At 51.8% G+C, this 18,209-nt stretch overlaps 1 protein-coding gene and 1 non-coding gene across 2 annotated transcripts in view; both read left to right on the top strand.

Moving 5' to 3' along the window:
• The first annotated feature begins 4,284 nt into the window (after nucleotides 1–4,284).
• The window catches only part of CDH26 (cadherin 26), a 28,164-nt gene continuing 14,239 nt past the window's right edge, over nucleotides 4,285–18,209 (top strand). The window contains 5 exon segments of the mRNA XM_045070608.1: nucleotides 4,285–4,347; nucleotides 4,535–4,606; nucleotides 5,635–5,700; nucleotides 12,093–12,197; nucleotides 13,795–13,945. Of these exon segments, the coding sequence (XP_044926543.1) occupies nucleotides 4,285–4,347; nucleotides 4,535–4,606; nucleotides 5,635–5,700; nucleotides 12,093–12,197; nucleotides 13,795–13,945 (457 nt within the window).
• Nucleotides 16,471–16,576, top strand: LOC123389412. The gene has a single exon (XR_006604016.1). It is a non-coding gene; the product is annotated as a U6 spliceosomal RNA (small nuclear RNA).

Here is an 18,209-nt window from a genome sequence, read left to right on the forward strand (position 1 = left end):
ACAATGTTATCAGAATAATGATCAGTGGAGGAACACAGATCATGAATTTTGTAAAAATCCTCCTAGAGACCCTATAAAAATCTTCCCTGTCCTCAGCAACTTGCTGTTGAAAGGAATGAACTGTGCTACCACTGGGAAATCATACAGAATTTTTAGAAATGGGGTAGTCACTGGGGCGCCTGGGTGGCTCAGTGGGTTAAGGCTCTGCCTTTGGCTCAGGTCGTGATCCTGGGGTCCTGGGATCCAGCCCTGCATCGGGCTCTCTGCTCTGCAGGGAGCCTGCTTCCCCCTCCCCCTCTGCCTGCCTCTCTGCCTGCTTGTGATCTCTGTCAAATAAATAAATAAATAAAAATTGGGGTAGTCACGAATAGAACTGTCCCGGCTCAAAGGATATTTTAGAGAAAGTCAATGTCCATCTCTCTTGCAATCCCAGTCGGCCAGCGCGGTCCCGTGGCCCTGCCCCTCCCCCGGCCAGCCCCCTCTCACACCTGCTGCAGGGGGAGGAGCTCCGAACACACCGTCTGGAAATACGCCGCCGGGGCACACTGCCTACCTCAAGTTAAAGACACTTGAAAAACAGTAAGTCGAACAAAAGCACTCTTACCTTTCTTCTTTTTCTTCAAAGCAGGAGATAAAATTCCTGTAGGAGACATGTCCTCCCAGTGCCAGAAAGAAAGAATCCCTTCCAATCAGGGATGAGAAGTGGAGACCGGGAATTCTGCACAGGTTTTGTTAAAGGGCTCTTGTCTTCCTCGGTCTCCCCACACAGCCGAGGACGTTTTCTAAAACTGCCTCTCCTTGTTCAACCCATGAGCAAAGCTCCCGACTCCCACCGCTTCTCCCGGGGCTCATTCCTTCTCAAGGCCCCGCATCTTGCAGAACGGGACTCCACAATGGGTCGGCTTTTTTCTCCTGTCGATCTGTGTCTTACATCGGCTTAACTCTCAGCACCAGCCAAAAGGGACCCTAAGAGGAAGCAGGAGAGCGGAGTTGGCCGCCCCAAAATATTTTGAAGGGACAGCACAGCCACGGGAAAGGCTCCAAAAGGCGAGTGTAAGGGTCGCACCGGGGAGATCCCCACGGGTTGGGGTGTGTCTCCCTCTCTGTACTGGGAAGAGGAAAAGGACCCTAGAAATGCTTATTGACTCGTACCTCATTATGGCCTGGACTTAAATCTGCGAAACAGCCACACCCATTTATTGAGCTTTTCACGGTAACCTCACGGGGTAGGATTTAGTGACTTGTCATTTGCTTGTAGCGCCCAGTGCTCGTTCCGGTGCTCACCCTCCGGCCGCCTCGTCCCCGCCGCCCTACCTCCCCTCCAGCAGCTCTCTGCTCTAGAGCTTAGCATCCCTTATGGTTGCCTCCCTCTCAGTTTTCAGCTCATTTTATTTTTCCCTCCCTTCCCCTACGTGGGATTTAAGAAACAAATGAACACTTTTCGTCTTTAGGGGTAGGTGGTATTTGAGGAGGTGGCGAGAGCCACTCCGGGGAGCTCTCGGGCTTCCTGGGGAGTCTCCCGCGCACGCAGGAGGCACACGTGCTGTTCAACTTGTGTTTCTTTTTCCTCCCATGAACCTGCCTTTTCTTATAGGGTCTCAGTCAGGAACCTGAAAGGGTAGAAGTCAGATTATGTTCTATGGCAGTGAAGGTCAAATTTTACCTCCCCTGTAGAATAAAAGTCTGCGACCCAGCGAGATCCTCGGTGGTTCACGTTTGAGAAACCTGCCTTGTTCGCGGCACTTAGAACTGTGCAAGTCTGACGCCGCTGCTGCGACCGCGTGTCCGGGCGGGCCTCGTCCCCGCGGCGGCCACACTAGCGAGGTCTCCTGCTCGCCTGTGTCCGCTTCTCCAGGGCTTACGGGCCCGCGGCGAGCTCTGGGCTCAAGGACAGACTCTCCGGGGCTTCGTTTATGGCCTCTGCTCATCTGTGGGGCAGGTGAGCGCCGAGGAGCTCAGGTTTCTTAGGACAGGCCCCCCTGAGCCCCTGCTCTCCCAGCAGACGCTACAGCTGCGGGGCTCAGGGGTGACACTCTCGCCCTGTCCTCCGCTGGCCCTTCGCCCCCTCCATCACGCTGGTCATGTCGAGGAGGATCGCCCCTGCCTGCCACTGAGCTTTTCCTGCAAACTCCAGTCTCACGGGACACCGCCCTCCTACAGTGCGGAGAGGGACGGGCTGTGCCGTGGTCCCGAGTGGCTCACTTTCCTGACCCTGGAGTGAAATGCTTCCTCCCTGTAGGTCTGACACAGTAAGAGGAGGACGCTCCACCGGGTTCCGCTGAAGATGCTCGAACTCAAGGTGCGTGTTCTTCCCTGCTCGGGACAGTTTTGACGTGACAGGGTAGACTATGTAGCCTCAAACTGAAAAAGCATCACAACATTCATATACACAAATAACCGAAAAAAGAGCTCGGTGCTTCCACTACTGACGTACTTAGTATAAAATACACCTGCAGAATGCGAGAAACCCCCCAGTCAGTTATGCTCAGCTGTGTTAACCCGCATGTGGTCACCTACATCTACCGGTGGGGTAAGTAGGGCCAAGAGGCTAAAATTTCTCCAAGGAAATGTTCTGGGCAGGCCTTGGAGGCTGACAAAAGACTAAAAGACAAGGGCCACACTTTCTCCTTGGCCTGCGTGGCTACCCCAGCAGCAACAAGGGGCAGACACGATGGTCCCTTAAAGCAAATCAGGAAAGACGCGAGTGAGGAGGGGTGTTATGGTCCCGGGAGACCCACCCTTCAGCCCTCACACAGGTCAGGTATTGGGGTCCAGGGGTTAGGGGCACACCAGGAGGCATGAGGCTCAGGGTGCACTTCATAATAACTTGGGGTTTTCAGTGCTACCGTCAGATTCACTTTCTGACTTTTCCCCATCAACATCATGTTACAAAAATTTTCAAACATCCAGAGAAGTTGGAAGACTTGTACAGTGAACGCCCACACGCTCGCTGTGTAGACGGCAGCGCTCACAGCTTGTTCTCTGCCTTGTCCCCCAACCTGCCTGCCTCCTGCTCCGGGCACCTGCTCCCTCCCGTCCACACCTGTCTTTGCTCCCTCTCTAGCCCTCCTGAGGCCTTGTCCTGCATTTCTTCCGAGGAGGGGTGGTTATTCTGTCTGGCAGGGCCAGGACGGAAGACACAGCCCTGCCCTGGGGCTTCTGTTCTGTTTTGCTCCTTAACTCTGCTTGAGACTATTCTGAGAAATTAAACTTTTCTTGTGACTTCGAAGAAACAGGACCTTGAATTCAGAATCCCTTGCGGGGAAGGTACAGTTTACAGGAGTGGGCAGACATGGACAAGTCTATCCGGGGTGGGGGGCGACCAGGAGCCGTTTAATTTTTCCGGCATGTGAGTTTCCAAGCTGCCGTTTGAATCCCTCCCTTCCCTCGTGGGCGTTTCCCCGAGGTCCCTCAGCTACGGAAGCGGGTCCTGTTCACAGTGGCTCCTGGGGGGGCAGTGGGGGCTTGGCCTCCCACCTGCCCCAGCGCAGAGACGAGGCCGCCTCCGCGTCTCCCTCCCCGGGGCTCTCCTTCCTCCAGCTCCGCCAGGGGAGAGGGAGGACCTGTGTCTCCCGTCTCACAGGCTGCCCACACTTTCACCAAGGGTGGTGTACGCTTGTGCAGAAGGTGTCCAGGGGCCACACCTGCGTCTGCCCCCACCTCCCCGCACGGGGAGGCGGGAAGAGGGGTCACACCACAACAAACCCTTTGACATGTACTTGACCAGCATGGGAAGCTCTGTCTCCCGGCCTGCCGGACGGAGGCAGCGTTGGGCCCTTTTCCTGCACCCTCTCAAGGGCCCTGCTGTCCACCCTGGCACCCAACTCCTTGTGTGGGCCGGTCCACCAGACCACTGTCCAGGCAGAGCCAGAATGAGGCTCCAGGCGCCCAGCCTGGCAGTCACTCCCACTCATTACCCTAGAAAAATCCAACCCACCGACTTCCCGAAATGGAAAGAAAGTTTCCCATTCTTCCCCAGTGTGTGGGGTCAGGGGGTGGGCAGGGCAGCTCCTGCAAGTCAGGGGAACAGAGGAACAGAAAGCAGCCGACCCCGAGCCCCAAGACCCCTCACGTCCATGGCCGCCGTGGCAGAGGGCCAGCTGGGCAAGAGGGTGACAGAACCCATTCCACCATGGCTTGTGGGTCCTGAAGTATCTGGTCTTATTTGCTGGGTCTCATCTTAGAGCGTCCTGCGTGTGACGCTTCTCGTCTTCAGTTAAGGTCCTACTCACCGATCCCTGGGCCAGCAGGAACCTTCTGTGCCGGGTGCTTCTCCCTGCTGAGATGGAGAAGCAGCGCATTCAAGCTGCCTTTACCCTGAAAAACGACCCTGAGCGGGAGCCTGGCGTAGGCAGGAGCCTGCCCTGTCCTGGATGATGCCTGACAAAGTCAGTCCTTAAAGTCAGTCCTTAAAGTCAGTCCTCGGCAGCACTCCCAGTGTGCGTGTTGTGATGGGGAATCCCGGGAGGGGGAGGCGGTCCGGCCAGGTGAGGCTGTGAGTCCGGGGCCTTAGCGCTCATTCCTCCCTTTCCAGTACCTGCACCTGCGTTCCGTCCCTCAGGTCCCGAGCGTCTGGGAGCTGCCACCTTGTGGCTGCGAGGCATCAGTGCGTGTCACTAGACTCTGCAGTCACAGAGGTTCAGGACCCAAGGGGAAGGTGGGCGCCTTCTGGTTCACCCTCCCCTGAGCCATGCCCCGAGGCAGAGGGAGCCCAGCGCCACTCTGTCCCCAGCCAGAGAAGGGCGGCCTTCGGGGAAGCCGACATCTTGCTCGATTACTTTTCAGCGTTTGAGGATGTTGAAAATGGGGCTGTTTCTAATCATGAAAAGACCCAGTTCTTTCAGCGGCAAGAAATGTAGAAGTGGAGCCCCCCACTCGCATCCCCAGCCCCCTCCCGTCTCCGGAGGCGGCGCACTGTCCTCCCCAGCACGGCCCCAGGACGGCTGCCCTTCCTGCATCTTCCTTTTCCTCCACAACGTTCCCCAGGGGTTAGCTCATCTGATCTGTAAAGCCCGGATGAACGATGCTAACTTGATCAAACTTTCCGTAGACCGCCATGGAATAGAAATACCCAGTTTGAAAACAGGCGTGAAGTTGTCCAATAGATCATTATTATTCCACTTCTATTGGGGCATGAAAAATAGAGACCTTAAAATTACATTGGAAATTACTCTTTCCAATAATAAGCTACTGATTCGGATTACGACGACGATCTCCTCAAACGACAACACCCAGGGGCATCTCACAGAGCCGTGAACGCCCAGGAAGGAAGGCTTCCCTCTCCACTTGCCCAAGAACTCTCCGCTGTGAAACAAGGTGGTGTGGTGACAGGCTATGACGTCCAGGTGGTCAGATTAACGGGTCTCCGATTTTGTATTAAAGGGCCAGCTGTTGGTCTGGGCCGGGCCGCTTAGTATCTGAACCCGGCCAGTCCACCCCCGCTGGTGGTCTGGGCTCACCACTGACCTTGGTTCTCAACGTTGGCTTGACGTGGACTCTTCTCAGGAGCTGTCGCACTCCGGAGGCCCGGCCACCTCCCCCAGAGGTTCAGACAGAGCTGATCTGAGGGGCGGCTCTGGCCTTACTGCTTTAACTCATTAAGCCTCACTTGTTAAACCTTATTTTCTTTGCCAGGAAGTGGAGCTGATGTTTGCTCTCCGTGTCCTGGTGAAGGACGAGGGGGGCTTGGCCGGCGTGTCCGTGTGTCGGTGTCCTTCTGGTCTGGCGACATGCCTCTGGTGCCCACGCTGCGCCTGTTCACGGCTCTGGGTCGGATGCAGGGGATGGGACAGTAAACCAAGTGGGGGCACCCTGTGTGTGACCCACATGCTCCCGTGGGGCTCTGCTTCTGACGCGAGGGCCGTGCTTGGCAGTCTTGCTTGGCATTGGGAGAGTTTTCTCGGTCCCCTTTGGCACTTCCAGTGGCGAATGTCCTCAGGCGGGCAATACTCTCACTTTATCTCCCAGCCTTGTCCAGTCCTGTCAATAGTCCCTTTTAATACTCAAAGCCTGTCCCCCTACTTCCCTTGCTCCTGCCCTTGCCCCTAACTGGTGCTTGCCAGAACACGCAGGTCGTTTCCTCTTCCCTGTTGGATTAGCAGAGCCCAGCCGGGCAGAGTCGTGTCTGAGGGTGTGCTGAGGGGGGGCCCGCAGTGGGGAGTGGACCGGGGGTGGTTATTTCAGCGTTTGGTGAAAGCAGCTTTAGACTGATTCCAGGGAAGCGAGACAGAGGACAACAGCTCTGGAGTCAGGAATCAGGTGTTTCCAGCTATCCCCGTCCTGGACCCTCAACAGGGCAAAGCGCTTTCTGCCCAGTCTCTTGCTGAAATGGCTCTGAAGAACCCATTCCTTCCCGCTCTTTTTGTTTGGCCACAGAGCTGCCTTACAACCGCCTCTGACATCCAGAACGGGTGCCCACGGGGCCTCCTCTGAGCTCCGCATTTAGCACCAGGCCCCATCCTGCTGGAGTGCTCTTCTATCTACAACAGTTTTCCTCTGAGACCCCACCTCTTTGCCGTCCGGGGGACATAGAGCAAGTGACAAAGTTGTGGCTTCCCTGCAGGTTTTCATCTTGGATCCAGATTCGGTGATAGGCCGTGCAAGGGGAGTCCTGCCCTGCTCGTAGGGCAATTTCTGGTCCTGAGGATTCCTGAGTCCTCTGCTCTGGGCTGCGGCAGGCTTCCAAGATCAGAGAGGAGGGAGGGTTTGAGACCATGAAATCGGACAGTGAGCAAAGTCTCTTATGTCGTCGTTGCTATTTTTAACCTGGGAAATTCTAAATCGACTTATTTTTAAAAAACTGTCAGCTCCGATGTTCTACCTGGTTAATTTACGAAGCATCCATCCAAGAACAACAGTTAGTGGGGTGCAGAAGGTGAGAGATGGTGTGGCCGGGGGGTGGGGGAGGGCATGGAGCCGGGCACTCGGCGGGGACGGAGCAGGCTGGCTCTGTCCTGAGAGCCCCGGGGACCCAGAGAAATGATGAGGTCTGCACTTCTAAAGATCACCGGAGCTTCTGTATAGAGAACATACCTGGGCAGTTGATTAACCTCCTAGGGCTGCCGTGGCCGAGAGCCACACACTGGATAGCTTGGGACACCGGCAACGCACAGCGTGGCGTCACTGCCCACCATACCACACTGCATACTTGGATGGTGCTGAGAGAGTAGATCTTTAAAGTTTTCATCACAAGAAAACTAAATCTGTAACTCTGTGTGTTGACAGATGTTAAGTAGACTTATTGTGGTTGATCATTTTGCAATTCTGTACACATACCAAATCACGATGTTGCACACCTTACAGCGAATACAATGGCAAACGCCAATTATAACTCTATTTCAAAAAATCCTCCTTGAATGCAAATTTGCAATAAAAAATGAAATATTTTCAGGACAGAATTATTTCCATGTGGACCTTGTAGTTCCTTAGCATCTGCTACAGACACAAAGCCCTCCTGGACCTGGGTTATTTCTCTCCAACGACGTCTTGGCTACTCGACCAGGGCAGCCTGCACTGTCCTGGTCCCATGTCCCCACGCCTAGCACTGCCTGTCAGATGATGTGTGCGTGACCCTTGCAACAAGATGCCCGCCTGGCCTGTAACATTAGGGGGACACTGCGGTCAGAGACGTCCAGCCGCAAAGAAGTTTTCTCCCCTCACTTTACAGAAACCTTACTACACCGTTTGGATGGCATCCTCTTTGGACCAACTACCTAAACTTGGCAGGGATGGGAAATATAATAAGCACACTTACAAAGTCATTTTGGCATATATAACCTTTTACTGTTCTACTTGCAACAGCCAGACGTGATTGCCTGATTTGCAAGACGTGCGTGGAGGGGGAGACGTGAAACACACAGAGCGTCAGGTGTGCAAAGCTCGGAACCCACACTCTCATGTGGCTGTTGGCTGAGCTATTCAGGCGCTGGCAGAGTGAAAGCACAGAAGCTTGTGTGTGGAAAGTGTCCTTGAAGGCCTCATTTACAGAAGGGGAAACTGAGGCCAGCCATGAGGAGAAATCTTGATATATTCCTTGTAGAGGGCTGGGCTCACCTGGGGGAATAGATCTGTGCTGGAAACGGAATGACTTTCTTCATTCTTTTGCAAAAACTGCAATTTTCTCCATTTTAAAATCACATACCTGGTTAGACCCTTTCTTTAAAACCACTGACACGAATCAAAAAGCATTCAATGTCTGAATAAATCGATGTTTGAGATTTTGGAGCTCCAAGACTTTAAAAATTCTTTTCCTTTAAGTGAATAGAGATGTAGCCTGTAGCAGGAAACAAATACCATCACCGTCTTGACGTTAATGAAACAGGACTAGCTGGTGATGTCCACCCCCCACCAGGAGGGTGACGGGCCACAGGGGAAGGACACACGAGGTATGTGTGTTCATTTTCTGTGAAACCGCTAACACCCAGTCCATCGGGCACCGTGTGCCCTACAGCAAGGACGGACCTTTATGGGTGCAAAATGACCAGGACCAAGGGGGGTCCCTCACCCTGTCCCGGAGACTGAGGCCTGGTCCTAGAGTAGCTGGGGTCTGACTGTTTGCTCTCGGCACGCCTTCACACACATCATATCACTGGGAGCCCAAAGAGCTCCTGCTGGCGTGGGATATATTTACTACGAGTTACCAGAAATTAAGACTGGGACGTTGTAAGTTTTTCTCAGTTCGTTAAAGATGATACTGAATCCAGTACATGTGAGTGGATGCCACATGCTTTTATGAGAAATAACCATATTTTTAAAGAAATTCTGTTTAGCGTGTAGAGTGGCACTGTTTTATATTCTCGCAAACCTCTTGTTCTAAAAGAGGAAGGCCGGATTCCGCCCTCCGAGTCTGCTCTCAGTCTGTTGTAAATGTCACTTAGTTAAAGGACGTGAAGAAATTCTGGTCTCACACATGTATGCGTACGGAAAGGGAGGAATATTTGAATGACCTTGAGCAGATACCTGTGGATATCCTTCTTTGATAATACACCAAAGCTTGACAAGTGGCATGTTTGAACAATCTGAACACATCTTCATAAACCTTCCGTGCTCTGTTACATCAAAACCAGCGGCCTGTCTGTCTCGCGTTTTGGATGATCCTTCCCTGTGCATGACTTCGAAACGTCGTGCGTTAATCAGCAGGAAACTCTCGGCTCGTGGAGTTGCGCAGATCTTCTAAGTGTTGACAGGTTTCATTCCACAAAATCAGAAAATCACTCATTAATATCTCCACGGATATCACCAGAAACATCTGGAAGTTCTGGGAAGCAGTCAAGCCCATGGTAGCAGACGTAAGTTTTCCAACATTCTAAATTTTGACTAGAATGCTTCCCTTCTGTCACTGGCAACATGACTCCCCGCACAGTCCCTCTTGAAGCGATAGGCTCACTCGTTTACCGTCGAAGCACCATCTGCAAGTGCCCAATCCTGAGCGACACAGTCCGGCAGTCAGTCTTTCAAGGAAAATGCTGTCCCATAAAAACGTGGGCCGTTCAGCCGGCGACTCCAGCCAGCACCCCGCTGCTTCCGCTGAGACTCTGCCCCAGGGGCCACCTGGGCTTTCACGCGCACGTCTCACCTAGTCCCGCACAGTCCTGCAGACGCGCATCCTGGCGGCACAGGACAGTAACGCTGGTGGCCTTTACTGCTTCATCGGTTCTCAGGGGACGTCAGCAATCGAGTCAGGTCACCCATTACTTCATTCCTAAACGCAACAGGCTTTTCCTTCCCTTCTTCCTGCACCTGTGTGGAGATGAGGACACAGGGATGCCTGCGGCTCTGGCGCTGCTGCCTTCCTTGGGGCTGAGGCCCCAGCCATCTGTCCCATCCGTGCAGAGGTCATAGAGGAAAATCAGCACAGGACGCTGGTGTGAGGAGGCAAGCCAGTGGCCTTGCGGACTCTGGTGGCGTCAGGCCTCCCGGCTGACCCCACTCAGAAAGCTGCTGCTCCCCAGAAATTACCTCTCCGCGCGGGGATGTTTGTGACCGCGGCATTTCTGTTTAAGCGAAAACAAAGAACAAGTAATCCAGATAACCAGCCCCCGGGGCGGGGGGGGGGGTGGGGTGTGAGTCAAGGAACTGTCCCCTGTCCGGGTGCTGAAAGGCTACCCCCATAGTGAAACGGGAGAACGAGAGCCACAGGCGTCAACACACCCGCACAAGCTTGTTGCGTGTCCTTGTGACACACTCTGCACTGCCTGTCTCTATTCCCACAGTGTCGCCGTGTCCGTGCGGCTGTCCTGGGGCGTGTTGAGACGTAAATAATACATAATTCTCGATGTAGATCACCATGTAAGTGAAAAGTACTGAGTTTTATTGTTTTATTGATTATGATACGATAAAATCTAAAAATAAGGAAAAAATAAAAGAGGAAACGGGAAAAAAAGCCCAGTTGCTTCTCTCCACCAGTTAACGCCTGGTGCTATTCTGCACTTGCCGTAAGCTCACCGTGCTCACGGCCGGCACAGTCTGCTCTCCCCCTGTGCTGCGTACAGTTGAGTTAGGTGTCCCTGATGTCGGCCAGACTCTGTGAGAATTCTTTTGGTTAGTTCTCCTGCAGACGCTCAGGAAAAGCAGTAAGTGTGACCTGAGATGTCAAGAGCAAGAAGTTATATTTATCCATTAAGGTTTTTTTTTTTTTCTCTCTCTCTCTTTTCTCATTGGAGAAGATTTTGTGTCTTCAGGCAGTTTCTACATGAGTCTGATAAGTGTATCCCTTACTAATTCATGCCTTTTGTATTTTTAAGGTCAACAGCGTCAACAGCCTCCAACAGGAAGAGGATGATCTTACAGATGGAAGAAATGTGGGGTTTGGAAGTCACCGTCTTCATAAACTAAGTGAGATCACACTTGACTCAGAGCTTTGATCGCAGTTTCAAGGTTTTTAGTTCTTGGTCGATGTTCAGTTTGCAGAAAATAAATTAGTAACCAGATGTGGCCTTTTGGAATCTTGAGGGACTGCTAGGGAGTTGTAGTGGATGCTTTTATGGCTCCTAGAATATGAAGAATCTGCGAACATCAGACACCAGCCGCACGGCACTGTCCCAGAGCTTCCTCCTCACTGTTTTCCTCTTTATGGAGTTAAAAATATATGGATTGACATCATCCAGTGTGTGGACTTTGGACAGGCCAGGGGGACAACCATGTTTGTTAGGAGCTCAGGCCACCTTACGAATACTTCCTTCCTGTGGTTCTTATCAGCAACTCATTTTCTAATTAAATACAGTTGACCTTTGAACAACATGGGTTCAAAGTGCGTGGTCCACTCATATGCTGATTTATTATAGGACAGGGCTAGTGCGTGAATGTATTTTCTATCCTTATGGACTTTCTTAACGACGTTGTCTTTTTTGTAGCCGATGTTATGCTAAGAATACGGTATATAATACACAAACGTACAGAGCATGTGCTAACCGACCACTCGTGTTATCGATAAGGCTTCAGGTCAACAGTAGGCTGTTAGTTAAGTTTGGGGAGAGTCAAAGTTTCTACGATGATTTTTGGGTACCCCTGGGGGCAGTGCCCCAGCCCCGCATTGTTTCAAGAGTCAACTACAATTTTTGAAAAGGCTCACATGTTTGTAGATAAAAATTAATATGTAGATTAAAATTTAATTTTAAATTAAAATTAAAGCAGCTTTGCTTGCAGTGAGTAGTCAGTTAAACCCTGTGGTCCCTCCCCTGACAGTCTCTGAGCCCAACGTCTGAGTCTGAGTCTCTCCCTGTTGGAAGGGAGAGTAGTTGATGAAGAGATGTTGAAGGCCTATCACCCCTGAACAGAGACGTCCCCAGTGACTATGTCGGAAAGACAGAGGGCAAGAGGAGGGAGGGCCTTGCTCGTCCATTCAGCAGCTGAGGGCGTGTCTGCCATTGGGCAGGCGCTGGCACACGGCAGGCAATGAGTTTAAATGTGATCTTTAATATGATCTCAGGATCCGTGTAAAATCAGGGGGTGGCCCACAGTCTAGAAACGCCTCCACGGTTGTCAAGAGAACCGGCATTTTAAATTTCTAAGCATTGGAGGCGGCTGTGAGGACGCCCGTCTGTGCTTGTCACATCACCTCGCTGTCATCCTCATGGTCGTCACTGTAATTTTAGGGAGAGAGCGACCGGCCCCTACGGTGATCCAAGAGAAGACGGATTATTACCACCCTGGAGCTGGACGAGGAAGATCAAGGACCCTTTCCCAAACTTGTTGCGGAGGTGAGGAGGGCCCCCCGCGCCCTCTGTAGGCACGCCTCCCCTTGTCAGGAGGAACGAGTGTTGAAGAGCTACGTGCGAGGGAGGCTGGGGAGTGCAGTGGGCAGAGGAAGGCCGCACTGGCTTCTAGAACCTGCTCTACCTCCACCCGGCCGGGGCGCTTCGGGCAGGTCCCCGCATGTGAGCGTGCGCTAGCGCATCAGTCCCGTGGGACGAGGGCTGCTTCCCTCCAGCCTGCCGGCCTGCTTTCTTTAGCCCACGCCAATGTATTATTTAAAAATAAGGAGCCCGCAGTGACCAGAGACTGGGAGGTGGTGGGAAAAGGGAGATTTGAGAAACTAAAGAGAAAGCAAAACGCCGTGACTGCCAGGGCCTTTGGTAAGATGACGAGCGCTCCGGACGCGGATGGTGGCGGCCACGCGACAGCATGAGTGCGCTTGGTCCCGCCCGACTGCGTGCTTCAGGATGATGAAGGTGGAAAATACCATGTTGTGTGTATTTTACCACAATGACATGGAACTGGTAGGAAGATTGTACTAGAAATTCTGTACTTCGAGAGGCTTTCCGACAGTCCGAAGGTCTGCCCACAGGGAGCCTACGCTCCACACGGCAGCGACGGGATGGGCTTGAGTTTCCCACGGTCCCCCCGCTCCCTGCTGTCTCCCTCCGTCTGAGGTCGAAGCCATCATGCGACCATCTTGGGATGCCAGAATATTCGCACGTGGCCCATGTCATTCTTGCCGTGACACGCCTGACCCTGTGGACCCGTGAATTACACGCTGAGTGACTCGGTCCCGACAGCACCGACATCCTACGATTTCTGGAGAAAGAAATTAAAATAACTCCTATTTTTGCAGCATTTATAAAAATAGTAGATGCCTGCTATAAAAAAAAAAAAAGAAAAGAAAAAAGAATGTTTTCAAGACTCAATGGCTCAGACTCTCCACTCCCAAGAGTTCAGGGGACGCTGTGGGCTCATACCGCAGGCGTCCCACACCCCTGCTGCGGGAGCCCCACCTCCTCGCTCTTTCCCGCCGTGCGGTCAACGAGAGGACCTACCTTGTGGGGCTGTTTTAAGGATTAAACAGGCGAGGGCACGAAAGGCACAGAGTCTGCTGGCTCATTCTAAGCCCTTTCTCCATGTTAGCCACACGAGTGCTCCCCCCTCCCTGAAAGAATCACTCCTGTTAACCCCTTCCAGAGAGTTCTCTAGAGTCTCACCAAGGGGAGTCCACCTTGACAAGACGGGATCGCTCTATGCGTATCACTCTGCAACTTGTCCTTCTGGTTTACCCGTGAGACACAGCCCCCTTTCTGGAGCAGAGTGTTAAGTCCTGACGGCTGGGGGCCCTGCCCCGTGGAGGGGTTACTGCGCTGGGATTCTTCCCTAGGGAGGGACACGTGCGTTCTTCCCACTGGCCCACTGTGACAAACCTCACGCCTGCCTCTTCGCACGTCTCTCTGTTTCCTTCAGATAAACCCTCAGGTGAGCGATTTCGAGGCGTGGGGCTTACCAGATGCCTGAGTCCCGGCCTTCGTAGTTGGTGTGCCTTGTGGTTTTTTCTCATTCTCTTTTCTCCCATTACTTTTTCCCTTGCAGCTGTTCAACGATATGTCATACATCATGTCATTAATGTATTTAATCAGTGGACCGGGTGTGGACGCGCACCCGGAGATTGGTTTGTTCTCTATAGAAGATCACAGGAACAGAAGAGTGTACGTTCACCGCCCTGTCGACCGGAGACCACGCTGTCTTTCAAGGTACCTGACATCTGATACATTCTCAGCTTGGGCTTACGGTAAAGCTGTGGCAGGACCGGTATATTCGGCAGGCCTTAGTTAAGCCACCCATGGGCCATGTCACGGGAGCCTGCCCATGATGCCATGGCAGCTTTACAGCACGGATGGGCCGAACAGGCTGATTTTGCAATGTCCTTTTAAAGTTCTGGACGCTGGGATGAGGTATGGGAACTGACCCAGATCTTTCTTCTAATGACTGGATTCCCAGCACGATCAGATTCGCAAGGAAGACAGAAAAACAGGCTGATGAGCAGAGTTGCTGGCTGCGAAGAGTGGGCTAAGCGGGGGTCATGGAGACCCCGCCCAGGCCGGGCCCTCCAGCTCAGCCACCTGCCTCTGCAGAAGGATGCTTGCTACCGGCTCTCGCCGTGCGTAAAGCCAGCGTGTATTAGAAGCGAAGTCGGCCCAAGGGTGGGCAAAAGGGCCTTCCCAGTAGCACTGCTGTGCTCCTGGGGCACAAGAATGAGCCAAAACACAAAAAGCTTGTGTTTGGGAGGTGGGGGTGGGGCGGGGAGGGGCTCACTTCTTGATAATTCCGTAAGCCTGTGAGAACGCGGCGCCGGCCGCCGAGCACTGCCACAAGATGTGATGCGGCCGGAAGAGGGGGGGGAGTCTGAGTCGCTCGGCACGATCTCACCCGTTTATATCAGAACATGCTCAGTTTCTTTGGATACAAACACACGCAGCTAAGTCTTCCATATTCCTCGAGATCCCCGGCAGCGCTTCACACTGACACACTCCTCGCTGTCTCCTTGCTCCGACACGTACAAGGGGCCTCGTCCAGTGTGTTTGCCTTTTCTCCTGTGTGCTCGTCTGTGGCCAAGAGCACCTGACCTGCCCTGTCATATCGGTGGTCGTACGCCCCGCCTGCGCCCCCCCAACGCCACCACACTGCGGTGTATGTATGGCGTTACATCCCAGGATGTAAATCTTAAGTCTGTAACAAAAGGCTGAAAACCCTTTCCAAGTGCAGACGACGTCCGTGACCTTTCCTTTCCCCGCTGCAATTCTGAGTCCCCGGAAATTCTGAGCGTCTTATCAAAGAATAAACAGCACTTGGGCCTCCCAGGCGTCCCAGAGAACTGACGGTCTCCGATGTGGCTTTTAGGATCATAAATGGACTATAAGATAATAAACACAAAACAAACAGGCGGCGCTTATTTTTCAGTGGAAGCCTTGCAGCTGGCACCGTGTCAGAGCCAGAAGTCCGCGTGATTCTGGAGCCGAGTTGCCAGCGCGGCCATAAATTATACAGGAGCCTGCGGAGATGGTGTGCAAGAAGCCAATTTGCTTGCACAGAAATTTAAAAATGTATGTTGCATTCCCTGGAACAGACCAGTTCAGTGGTCTTGAGGGGACAGGAGACAGCTAACCGCGGAGAGCCTGGGGTCCCGGCCACTGTTGCAGGAGAGCTGTGAGGACCACCATGGTGGAGGCTGATGAGGGGAAGCCGACAAGTCTGCAGGAAAGAGACCCAGGGAGGTCGGTGCGGCAGAGACCCCGTGGGCTCTGGGGAAAGGGGCAGGCTGCTGCCTGAGGCTGGCGGGGCCGAGACCCCCGGCACCTGAAGCTGCCTGCTCTGGGCTCTGGGTGGCTGTGGACTTGATGCAGCCAAGTCCACAGCTACTTGGACTTGAATCTGGGCTGCGCCGAGTGTGGACACCCATGGAACCTCCCCGTGGCACGCAGTAGGGTGCCAACAATGCCTCCCTCCGGGGCTTCTACAAGGAAGGGAGGAAGGGGTTGGCGGAGGAGCTCGGTCCTGGGCCTCGCTGAAGCCGCTTCCCCAGAATAAACCCCGTGCTTGCTCCGTGTCCCCTAGCAGACGGCGCTCGAGGAAGCACCGTTCCCAGAGCAGACCGTCCTCCGCCTGGAGAATGACTCCGCGTGCGTGACGTCCCCTCTTGCTCATTCCTTTTTCTGGGACTCTGAACTCCGGCCTCAGCGCTGACCCCCCACAGTCTTTTCACTTTCTACAAATAAAACCACTGTTCATCCGAGAGCAGCAGGGACTCAGCGGCAAGTCGCATCAGATTTACTTTAGCATGTAAACCACATGTATTATGTATGTTCTATCATATATCACATATTTTATGTATATATTATTATGTATTTGTATTATATTATGTGTATGTATGATATATAATGTGCATAACACATGTAATATATAATGTACATAATATATGTAATATATAATACAGATATTGTGGTGACAACATATAACAATTATGGAGGGTCCCAATATATAATACGTAACATCTGTTATATATACCGGGTGGCTCAGTGGGTGAAGAGTCTGACTCCTGATTTTGGCTCAGGTCGTGATCTCGGGGTCCTGGGATGGAGCCCTGCAGCGGGCTCCGCGCTCAGTGGGGCATCTACTTGAGTCATTTCTTCTTCTCCCTTTGCCTCTCCCTGCCTGGCTCTCTCTCTCTCAAATAAATAGATAAATCATTTTTTGGAAAATATATATATGGTGCTCACTTCGGTGGCACGTAGACTAGAACTGGAATGGTCCAGAGAAGATTACCATCGCCCCTTGGAAGGATGGCAGGCAAATTTGCGAGGTGTTCCTTATTTAGAAAAACAAAAATAAATCATACATATGGTTGCCCCCTTTTTATTTTATAATTAGGGACTTTTTAAAATTAATACTTTCTTTTTAGAGCTGTTTTGGGTTGCCGGAAGAGGAGAGTGGAGAGTACAGAGCACCTGCTCCCCCTCTGCCGCACCCCACAGGTCCCCTTCTCACTAACGTGGTGCATCGCTGCTGTACTTTTACAACACATATCACACATATCACATATATTTACGATACACTCCCATTAGGGCTCACTTCCAGTGCCGCCCACGCTATGCATTTGGACAAATTGTATATGACACATATACACCCTTATAGCACAACACAGAGTATTTTCACTGCCCTCACAGTTCCCCCAGCCTCTCCATTATCCATCCACCCCTCTTTCCCGTGCCCCCGGCAACCCTGATCCTTTTGCTGTCTCCCTATTTTGCCTTGTCCAGGATGTCACATGGTTGGAGTCACACAGGGTGTATACAGCCTGCTCAGACCGGCTTCCCTCACTTAGCAGGGTGCACTGAAGAGTCCCGCAGGTCCTGTTAGTGCGGGATAACGCTCCACCATCTGGAGGCTCGGCAGCTTGTCCAGTCACCAACTGAAGGACATCTCGGTTGCCTCCGTGTTTGATGATTATGCATAAAGCCACTTTAGACATCTGTGTGCGGGTTTTTGTGTGGTCGTAAGTTTTCAATGCTTTTGCATAAATATCAAGGAACATGATTGCTGGTTTGCACGGTTAGAGGATGTTTTGTTTTGTAAGAAACCGCCAAAGGAATGAGGAATTATTTGCCATCTGTATATCTTTGGGAAAAAAGATTTTTGTCTGTTTAAATCCTTTGCCTATTTTTAACATTTGAAAATCAATTTTAGCAAGGTCCCAGGAAATAAAGTTAATATATAAAAATCAATTGTATTTGTATATACCAGTGACAAATAATTGGAAGTCAATGTTTTAAAAACAGTATCATTTATAATATCACCAAAACAAATGAAGTGCTTAGACCTAAATCTAAAATCTGTGTAGGATCTGTTTACTCAAAGCTATAAAACACAAATGAAAGAAACCAAGGAAGACCTAGTTGAATGAAAAAACAGACTGTATTTATGGATTGAAAGATTGAGTAATAAAGGCATAATTCTTCCCAAATTTATCTGTAAGTTCTCTAGACTACTCGAAAGACTAGCAGACCTTTGCATCGATCTCAACAAGCTGATACCAAACTGTATATGGGAAGGCATATACAGCTTTTGGTTGTGTTGACTTTGTTTTGCTCTTCTGAATCTTACTGATATCTGTGTTCATCTTTATTATTTCCTTCTTTCTGTTTGAGTCTAATTCGCTCCTTTTAAAACGATTTATTTATTTATTTTAGAGAGAGAGACAAAGAGACAGAGAGACAGGAGGGGCAGAGAGAGAGAGAATCCTAAGCAGACTCCCGGCTGTGCACGAGCCCCACACAGGGCTGGGTGCCTTGACCCTGAGATCGCGACCTGAGCCAAAATCAAGAGTCTGATGCCTAACCGACTGAGTCACCCAGGCGACCCAATTTCCTCTTTTTTTTTTTTTTTCTTTTTAAGTTCGTAAGAAACCGAAGTGAGAAGCCCATAGTGTAGCTTTGAGACCTTTTGAGAGG

Source organism: Mustela putorius, unplaced genomic scaffold (genome assembly GCF_011764305.1).
Source record: "Mustela putorius furo isolate JIRA1106 unplaced genomic scaffold, ASM1176430v1.1 tig00003972_pilon_pilon_pilon, whole genome shotgun sequence".
Lineage (NCBI taxonomy): Eukaryota > Metazoa > Chordata > Mammalia > Carnivora > Mustelidae > Mustela > Mustela putorius.